We start from the raw sequence: 10,324 nt of genomic DNA on the forward strand, positions 1-10,324 counted from the left end.
GGGTCTAGCTTGCAGAGGGCCTTGGATGCTAACCTGAGATGCTTGGATTTTGCTTTGGAGACAGGATCAATTCATCAAAGATATTTTTTTTAGCAAGAAAGAACCTTGCAAACAGAAATATTGACCTAGAATTTGGAAGAAAGTTCAGGACTAATGATATCTTGAGCATACTTACCTGAAACTCAGAGAGTAATACTTTTTTGGTTGAGAATGAACGGAAGAGTCCGTAAGTAAGAGCATTTTCCAAGTAGCTGAACTGTAGGACTTGATCATAGAAGGATGATTGGCTGGTTTCAGTATTCATGGTAACACATGCAAATACTGCTATCAAACAAAAAATAATGCAGGAGGCTGCAAATAAGAAAAGAGTTTACTTGGGGTCTTAAGAATTACAATTCGGGAGACACAGATTCGGTAACCTCAAAAGAGTGTTCCAAGGAAGAGAAAGAGTCGGGGGCTTATAAAGACAAAAAGCCACGAGGTTGTTAAAAGTTGCCTGATGAGAATTATGATTGACACTGACACGTCAGAAAATATTTGTCACACATTGATTTAGGGTAGGGGCCTGATGAGTGCATAGACTGTCATGAGTTATTTTAAGGCAAGGCTTCGATAAATATCTTGAGTTTCTGGCAGGTATCCTGGATGACTAAATCAGGTCAAAGGTCAGATGCCATCCCGGCTGAGATATGCCTAAGTAGCACTTCCTTCATGGCCTCCTGGCTCCAGTTTTGAGAGCTCCCTTAGCAATACCGACTCGATTTCAATTTTCATTTCGCGTAGCTGACAAATAGATGACATGTTTATGGTGTCATTGCTTTCTCTTGGCATTTGATTGACATATGGGCTTTAGAAAAACCTTAGAATGTGAGTGTTTGTGTCTATGTAGTTTACAATTTCTACTCTGGTTTTTCCTGACATAGTACTAACTGCTGGGTGTTTTCAAGTCAGCTCATCTCTACACCATCACATAAGCAGGCACCTATCTTTGGGGTAACTTTTCTTTCCAGGGTCATCACTGGGGTTAACGTACATCATTTTAGTTTAGTCTACCATAGTCCTGAAGTTTTTTTTTTTTTTTTAAAACATCCCTTTTGTACTTTATTTATGCTATCACTAGATACAATGACTTGCTTTCCTCCATCACAAGTTGTCTTTTTAATAGTTTGCTTTTGGCTTTGTATAACTGAAGTAATGGACATTTTCCCCACAATATGCTTTCCCCCCACTCAACATTATATTCTTGAGATCATTTATATTGTAGATCACATATTATTCCATTGTGTGAATACACTGCAATTTACCCATTCTGGTAATGATGGGCATTTTTTGTTATTATGAACAGTGCTGATCCACATACATACATATATATATCTTCTCATGCAAATAGACGAGGGTTTCTCTAGAGCAGTGGTTCTCAAACTTGATCGTGCATCAGAATCACTTGGAGGGCTGTTTAAAAACAGATTGCTGGGCTTATTTTGTCAGATTCAGGAGGCCTGGAGTGGGTCCCCATTTCTAAAAAGTTGCCAGTGATCTGTTAATTCGAAAACCAACTGCTTCAGTGTACAGTCAGCCTTCCATATCCGTGGGTTTAGTATCCACAGATTCAACCAACCATGGATCAAAAATACTGAGGAAAAGATAATCCCAGAAAGTTCCAAAAAACAAAACTTGTATTTGCCTGGCTCCAGCAACTTACTTACATAGAATTTACATTGCATTTATAACTATTTATACATTTACATTATATGAAGTATTATAAGTAACCTTGAGGTGATTTAAAGTATTCAGTGGAGGCTGTGCTAGGTTATATGCAAGTATTATGCCGTTTTATGTAACAGACTTGAGCATCTGCAGATTTTGGTATCTGTGGAGGCTCCTGGAACTAATCCTCCAAGGATACCAAGGAACAGCTGTATGGATCTAGCTGCAGGATTGCTGGAGTGAAATAGAGAATGCAAATATTCACCTTCACTAGGTAATCCTAGATTGCTCGCCTGCCCGCAGTGTGAAAGACAACTGTCAGGCTTGCATTTTTGCCAGGCTATGGGTGTTAATGGTATCTTATTATGTGGCCTGAAAAGGAAATCTGTATGCCTTTTTTTTTTTTTTAAATATGAGAACTTTCAGAATATGTAAAACTTGCCCATTTTAAGTAAAGAATGTGATCCAGGACACAGGACACACATACACAGAGTATTCCGTAGAGAAACCTGTGTGTGCTGATTCAGTTCAGTTTCAGTCCCTTAAGAAGAATCTCAGATAATTATTGAAATTTCTTACATTTTTATTCTTCCACTGGCCTTAAAAAGAAATCCAAGGAGGAATTCCACTGTAGTGAGAAGACTTGTTTAAATCAAACATGCTCCTTTTAATTGAGAAATGTTTCTCCTAATTAGTGCAGAAGGCTAACTGGGAAAAGCTGATTAGATACCACAGTAGTTTTATTGCATTCCTCAGAGAAACTCCTTGGACGCCAGATCCAAGCTGACTTTTTGGTTCCACAGTTCACATTCTAGATGAGCAGTTACTGCAGAGTTGACCCCGTCATTTAGAAATGTTGCTTTCAAGTTACCATTCAAGCAAATATGCGTCAGGGTCCTGCGTGTCAGGTGGTGGCTGAGCTCTCACCGACGTGTGGAGCACCCAAGAGCCTGCGTCCCAGGACTCGGGGTTCACTGGGGTTTGGCGTCTGTTGTCTGTGTCCCTGGGTGCTGATGGCTGCCTGTCTTTCAGCTTTCATGACGCTGGTGATCATACTGCTGCACGTGTTCTGGGGCATTGTGTTTTTTGATGGCTGTGAGAAGAAAAAGTGGTACTCCCTTCTCGTGGTTTTTCTGACCCACCTGCTGGTGTCAGCCCTGGTGAGTATTGCCGCTGTGCTCAGACTGTGTTTTGGAGCTCAAGTCTGCATATCTAAAGTGGTAGATTCCACTCTAAATGAGATATGTGTTCCTGGGAAAATGAGGAAATTCAAAACAGTCATTGAAGAGAATGAATAAGTTATCAATAGATAAATCACCTAGGTCTTACCATAGAAAGACAACTATTAATTTGTTGGTTGATCTCACACAAGTTTTTTTTTTTTTTTTTTTTTTTTTTGGTATATGTCTTCTAATGGGTATGGTCAAACCTGAGGTAGTCTTACATTATATTTTGCTTATGTTGTGTAATATGTCTTAGGCAATTTCTGTGTCATTATAAATCCTTATAATATTTAAATTTTAATGACTTTATATCATTACATAAAAATTATATTACAGTTTGCTTAACAAGTGATTGGTCACTTGTTTTTCTACTTTTCGCATTTCATGTATTTTCTAAGCACTATTTAATGTTTTGGTCTGACTTTAATTGTAACTAGTCCTGTATTTACATCAGAACTATCCCTGCCACTGCCTAGTGCAGACCTCTGTCATTTCTCACCTTTCGTATGAAAAGTCTCCTTCTGAGGTGTCCTGCCTCATATTTCCCTCCTCTCCATCCATTTAGAGTTTATATCAGGTTTTCTTATACTGGGTTCTTGTCCTCTGATGCATCTAAAATACAATCTTGTTGCCTTCACTACCTAAAATCTTTTGGTGGTACAGGATACCAAAGTTACCCTTAGTATGAGGTCAACTATATAAAGCCAGATCTTCATGGAAGAAAGACTGGAGAGAGAATGCATTAAAATATTAACAGCATTTATCTCTCGGTAGATTCTTTTATTCTTCATAGTTTTTGGCACGTTCCAAATTTCCTACTACGTGCGCTTTTATAATAAGAAAGGAAGTTACAAGAAAAAGCACATGTCCTTCTTAGGGATCCAGTTGACTACTCATTCATTCGGCAAGTATTGAGTGCCTTCTAAGTTCCAGGCACTGTTCCAGGTGAGCAAGACAATTTGGTGAACAAAACAAAGATCCCTGCTTTTACAATCTAGTGGAGAGAGAAAGGCAATAAGCAATAGACATAATAAATAAAAAACTGTGTAGTATGTTAGAAATTGATAGGTGCTGTGGGAAAACAGGAGAAGTAGAGCAGGTTAAGGGGGATCCAGAGTGTGGGGGCTGGGGATGTTGAGTTTTTGAACTAGGTAGTCAAAGTAGGCTTTATTGTGAGGGTGACATTTGAGCAATGAACTGAAGTAAAGTTGGTCATGTGGCTGTCTGGGGAAAGAGCATCATGGACTAATCAGCCAGTGGCAAATTCCTAAGACTAGAGAACATGCTTGGCATGTTTACGGAAGCAAGGGTGGCCAGAATAGAGTGCGCAGGGGAAGCTAGTAGGAGATGCTGTCACACATTTGAAGTTGGAGAGGGCAGTAGAGATTGGGGGTGAGAACCACGTCTAGATAATGCAGGACTTGGGCTTTTAACTCTTCAAGAAATGGGAGTTATTGTAAGGTATCAGCCCTGGTGAGTAGAGGGAAGTGATTTGAATCCTGTTTTAAAGGGATCGCTTTGCCGTGTTCAGAGTAGACTGTAAAAGGGGAAGAGATTACAGTCATCAAGAGAAGGATGGTGACAACTCAGGTGAGACAGCAGTGGAGGTAATGAGAAATGATCAGATTCAGGACTTATTTTTGAAAGAGCCAATGGTATTTCCTGATGGACTGGATAAGGCATGAGAGAGAAAGAAGAGGAGCCAAGGGTGTCTCCAAAGTTCTTGGCCTGGACAGCTAGACGGATGGACTTGTCATCAGCTGGGATGGGCAGGCCTGTGAGGGAGATCAGGAGTTCTCTCTGGGCACAGTACCTTGCAGGGCCTACTGCGCATCCAAGTGGGGATGTCAGTTAGGTGGCTGGATGAGAAAGTCTGGAGTTAGGGAGAGAAATCCAGGCTAGAAAAGATGATTACAAAGAGTAAGTATAAGCAGACAAGAGAAGAGGCCCGAGGACTAAGCCCTGGGACATTCCAACCTTGAGGCTGGGGAAAGAGGAGGAGACTGTGAAGGAGCAGCTGAGTGAAGTGGGGCGGAAACCAGGAGCCAGGTGTCCTGAAGCCCAGTGCTCCGGGGGGAAAGAGTGGTCAGCTGTAGCAGACGCCGGTGGAATAAACTTCCAGACTTTTTAGACTTTAGCCTATTACTGATCTTACTGGTGAGATCACAGAGGAGCTCCCTTTCCCCACATCTGATGGACATTTTTCTTTTTTCATCTCCGCAGCCTGTAGAAAGAGTTGGCCACCCCTCTTTGAAACATTTCCTCTTCTGACTTGTGAATCAAGCCGTCCTGGTTCCCTCTTCTCTCACTGTTTCCTCTTCTCAGACCTCTTTGCTGACTCTTTTTCAATTAGAGTCAAACCAGTGGGGTGGTGTTGACAGTTTTAATTTGCTCCTTGATGCTAAACAGGATAGTTTATAAATGTCCTCAGAGCTTGGGCTCTACCCCTCTTTTCCCTTCTCTTTCCAGTAGCACCCTGGGTAATCACACTCATAGCCATGGCTTTAATGCCGTTTATGGACTGTGCTTCCATGCTCGTATCTTACTGCTTACCTGACATCTACTTTTTGAAATCTCACAGGCGTGTTATTCTTAGCATTTCCTCTTCAGACGCAAATCTCGCCCATCACTCCAAGCTTACTCTTTCCCCATGGTGAGATAGCATCACCATTTACCTAAGGCCAGAAACATGGAAGTCATTCTTGACCTTCCCTTTCTCCACATTCCATCCATCAGCAAGTCCTCTCAGTTCACATCATCCACTCTCTCCACCTCTCCCACCACCACCCTGGTCTAAGTCACCATCCTGTACTCTCCTGTTCGAGTGCAAAATCATCCTAACTAGCCTCTCTGCTTTCACCAGATCCTCCTTTAATCCATTCTCTGCAGTTTTAAAAATCTAAAATCATTCAGCTTCCTGACCTAAAACACCCTTCTGTGACCTTCCATTGCACTGGGGATAAAACCCACTCTCCCTGCCAACGTGCTACTAGTCCCAACGTGCTGGCCCCTGCCTTCCTCTCTTGTCTCATCTCTGGTGCTTCCTCTCCATCTAGATACATTGTTAATATGGACGCTCAGGCTCTCAGCTGCACTGAACTCCTTGCCCACCATTGGTTCCCTCCCTCAGTCTACACAGGCTGGCTCACTCCTCCTGCATGTCTCAGTTTCAGTGAACCTTCCTTGACCACCCTAAGTGGATCATGTTGTTCTTACCTATGCTGGCACCATCTCAGTTACAGTTATTCTGTCCTAGCATTCATCACAATTTGTAACTATTTATTTGTTGCTTCATTCATTACCTGTCTCCCTTACTAGCGTGTAAGCTCCTTTAGCACGTTGATCAGCTCTGCGGATCAGGTGTCCCTGGGGAAACCCAACTGTCACCCAGATTTGGATGACATGACGATCAGCGCATTAGGATAGGCACTGTGGTCTGCACTGGTACCTCTTGGCATCTCGCCAGTGTTTTTTAAATGAACTTTTGGAACCCACAGCAATTGAAAAAGGGATGCCCTTTCCTCACGCTCCCTTGAATACTAAGGATTTATACTGAAGTATCTTGTCTCACTTGTTTTACAAATTCTAAGAGCCAGTTAACAGAGAAATGCTATAAACTGGGCCCAGGTTATGTAGCATGTGTCTTCTGTTGGGTATTTCATTAGGTCTGGCTTTTGATTACCTTCTAGAGTTGCCATTTGAACATAGCAAAGCAGAGATCTCCGGGCTAGTGTCTGTTGACGAGGTTAGTCGTCTGTCTGTGGGTCCTGGCGCTCTTCAGCACATGTTTCGTGAAGCACACCTCAGCTATTGAAAGTGTTTCCTATTTTCCCTAATCTTTAGTTATTCCACATGTTTAATAAGCTTGCTGTTACTACTCGAGCTGACTTACTTTCCCTCTGCAGACCTTCATAAGTCCACATCATGGCTTAAACCTGGTGTCAGCGTACATCATCATGGTGCTCACGGGCACTTGGGCATTCTTTGTTTCTGGAGGCAGCTGCCGAAGCCTGAAGCTCTGCTTGCTTTGCCAGGACAAGGACTTCCTCCTTTTCAACCAGCGCTCCAGATAACCTCCGAGGACCAGCCCTTCACAAACAGTAAGCTGCGTCTTTAGAGGAAGCACAACTGTGCCTTTTTCTAAAAATCCCTTTTCCTGGTGAAATTTAGAAAAGACAAATACGATGTGGCTTTCATGCAGTGGCTTTCTGAAAGGGATGCACGAGTGGTGTGCAGCTGGCTGAATTTAAGAATCACCTGGGGAGACGGAAGGTAAACTGATTTCTGGGCTCCACCCTCCAGATTTAATTGTCTGGACATATGGTAATTTTTTTAAAGCTTCTTAGATGACTCCGATGTGCAGCCAAGTTGAGAACCATCGGTGTCCAAATAGGAACTTCCTGAGAATACCGTAAGTAAGAAAGAACGGTATGTTTAGCCGTCTCCTCACTCAGCTTGTGTTGAGCAAGTAAATATTTGAATGTCAAATCCTAGTTAGCGTTTGTCTTTTTCAGTTCTGAAGTCTCCCGATGCTAAAGGGCTGTCATCTCTGTGAGCTGTTCTCACGTACTCCGCCAGTGCTGTGTTTTATGAGAGCACGGCGGGCTGTGCTTCTAACTACAGTAATAAGTTGCACTGACTTACTGTGGTATTTCAGCCAAAGTCAGCTACTGCTTATTAAACTACATTTTTCTGTAGTTTTTCCATTCTTGATTTTGCTTTTTGGAGGCATTACATTGTTTTTGAGCATAGATTTGAGCATAAACAATTATTTCCTGACTTCCTGGGAAGATATTATAAAACCAAGAATTTTTGTGCATCTTCTGTTAGTCTTTCCTGGGTTTAAAGCTTCTCATGGGCTCTGCCCCAAGGCGGTGTTTACCAGCTGAGTTCCAGCTGCCAGACCAGTTGGGCTGAAGCCCGTTGTTCTATCGCTGAGCGGCTCTGCAGGTTGCTGAGTGGTGTGCCCTGGGACCGGCTTCACTGGAGCCGGCACAAGTTTACTAAAAGCAGGAGGAAAACGAGCCAGGGTGGGGTTGACACTTCCAGTTAGCTCCTGGAATACTAACTAGCACTTCCCCCCAAAATGGTATAATGGAAAATTGGAAATGTGTCTTAAATTGCCAAATTCATGCTTTTACATAATCCGTATAATCTTTAGACGTAGTAAATGTCTCTGGGTTTTGGCCATAGCATTCCCTCTACAGGAGTATCTAAGGTGTTTGTTCAGCTTCTGATCAACCCTTTTGGTTCCCTTCATAAAGAATTGTGCCTTTACTGACTAGAAATTGTTCTCGTTGGTGGTTTAGTTAGTGGTTTTTAGGGAGCTGGTGGTGTGAAATGGAAATTGCCTACACATTAAAGTGAGAACCTCAGTGAATCCCATATGTACAGCAGAACAGCCAAAAGAAACAGAAGCAGCGGTGAGGGGGCTCACCAGTGGCTGGACAGATGGAAGCGTTTGACAGGACTGTGGTGGGAAGCGTAATGGGCACGCTGCAAATGGAAACGCGGCCAGTCTTTTGGGCTAGCCACATGTCATTCCAGGGACCAGAACCTTCCATGTGAACTAGACCTTTATGAATGAAATCCCCTCTCATGTTTAAATTATTAGAATTTTTCAATTTAGGGGTTTAAGAAGGGTTTCTAGCAAGGCTGTAACAGTCCCATAAGCAAGGCTGTAAACAGTTCCACAAACAATTATAGTTACTCCCCTAAAGTTTACTTTAGCACTAACAGTAATGCTTCCATTGGGGTCTGAGATTTTCCACCTTTATACAAGATTTTCTTTAGACTAGATGAGTCGTAGGTAGAGTCAAGGACATAGCAACTAAATAGTGAAATTGTGCAGAGTTGAAGGGGGACAAGATACCCATTGAACTGGTCCTTGTTCCTTTTGGAGCATGGTGTTCTTTGATGCACAGGATAAGAAAAGTAGAGTTGGTTATTACTGTTGACTTACACATCTCTTAAATGGATAGTCTCATGAAATAGCTGCTGATCTGTACAGTGTAGAAAAATCTGAGAATATTAATATTACTCATACTTGAGCTCAGAGGATGTCCTTGGAGCATTAGTTTAATATTAAGTAAAGAACCCGGGATATTGTGAAATCTCATTTATAAAAACATCTCGGGGAAGAAGAAAACTTTCTTGGATGGTGAGACTGTTATCTGAGTTCAGGAAATTATTTAATAATCCTTGACTACCCAGAAATAAAGGAGCTTTGTATCCTTACTTGTGAGCATTGCCGTAGTCAGCTTAAGCACTATTGTTGCCAGTAGCCTTGCTTTGCCTGGTGCCAAGGAAGCCCAGCAGGAGAATAGTCTTCCTCTGTCGCTGTGTATATATTGAGATGTGCTTTTTTTTTTAATTTTTATTTTTTGCATTTGTTATCTATAATGAGCTTTCTGAGCCGTGATAGCATTTGGAGGGGAGGCGGTGGTGGTAATCTTGTGTGTTCTCCACAAAGGGCCTTCTCAGTTTGGAGGGAATATGGCTGTATTCCAAATTAACCCTGGAACGTGGAGATTGTTGCAGCACTTGACTATCTTGCCATGTGAATAATAGAGACTGATTTTGGCTCTCTAATAAACTTGTATTTATTTTTGACTCATTTGAGTTGGTAGTTGTAACTGGAGTTCTGTTACCTGGATCCTGGCCTACCTGACTGGCAGCTTTGTAGTAACAGCCTCTGAGCATCTTAGTGAAAGCACGACTGAAAGGAATAAATGGTATCTGTAGACTGAACAGAAAGTGACTTTTGTTCCCAATGTTAATATTTTTCTTCTCCAGCACATTCAGTGTTTGCTGAGAGTGACAGCTAACACATCAAAAATGCTAGGCGACCTTATCCGTAGAGTTGGTGCAGCATAAGCAGTCGTGGCAGAAGCGCCCTCCTACCTGGTACTCTCGCCTCAAACTAGCCCCGAGCCAGGGACTGGTGGTCAGAGTGGGCCTGAGGGCTCCAGGGACACCAGGCTGGCAGCCCGCCTTGGGCTTCGGCAGCCTGCTTCCTGGCAAGAGCTCCTTGTGAGTGCTAGCTTTTTGTTGGCTGCATCCTGGGCCCCAGCATTCCTAACTCCAGGTAGACAAAGTAGATGTCACAACAAAATGATTTTAAAGTTCTTTGCTTAGGCACTTTGTTTATGATTGCAATGTTTACATTTCTCATTTAATGAAAGGCTTTACTTCATTCCATTAAATTTTAGTGTTCAGAGGCATGGGCACTGTCTCTCTGCACCGTATGAATCATTTTATTTGAGTTACACTGTTATGTCTTATATGTTTGCAATGTCAGACTTTGCATTCAATACTCAATGCAATAGACTCTTTCCAGACCTGTGTTTTTCAGCGAACAATAAAAAGATTGTTTGTCACTACTTGTTTCTCAT

At 42.3% G+C, this 10,324-nt stretch overlaps 1 protein-coding gene across 2 annotated transcripts in view; it reads left to right on the plus strand.

The window, feature by feature from the left end:
• APH1B (aph-1 homolog B, gamma-secretase subunit) overlaps nucleotides 1-10,324 on the plus strand; it is a 31,303-nt gene that overhangs the window by 15,245 nt on the left and 5,734 nt on the right. Inside the window, exons 5-6 of one of the 2 annotated variants that reach the window (XM_031452924.2) lie at nucleotides 2,740-2,867; nucleotides 6,836-7,030. In XM_031452924.2, coding sequence (XP_031308784.1) covers nucleotides 2,740-2,867; nucleotides 6,836-7,003 — 296 coding nt within the window. In that variant the 3' untranslated portion in view covers nucleotides 7,004-7,030. Of the gene's footprint in view, nucleotides 1-2,739; nucleotides 2,868-6,835; nucleotides 10,313-10,324 lie in introns of those variants that run through there. The other variant, XM_031452922.2, reaches the window with a different exon arrangement.

This window comes from Camelus dromedarius, chromosome 5, assembly GCF_036321535.1.
Source record: "Camelus dromedarius isolate mCamDro1 chromosome 5, mCamDro1.pat, whole genome shotgun sequence".
Lineage (NCBI taxonomy): Eukaryota > Metazoa > Chordata > Mammalia > Artiodactyla > Camelidae > Camelus > Camelus dromedarius.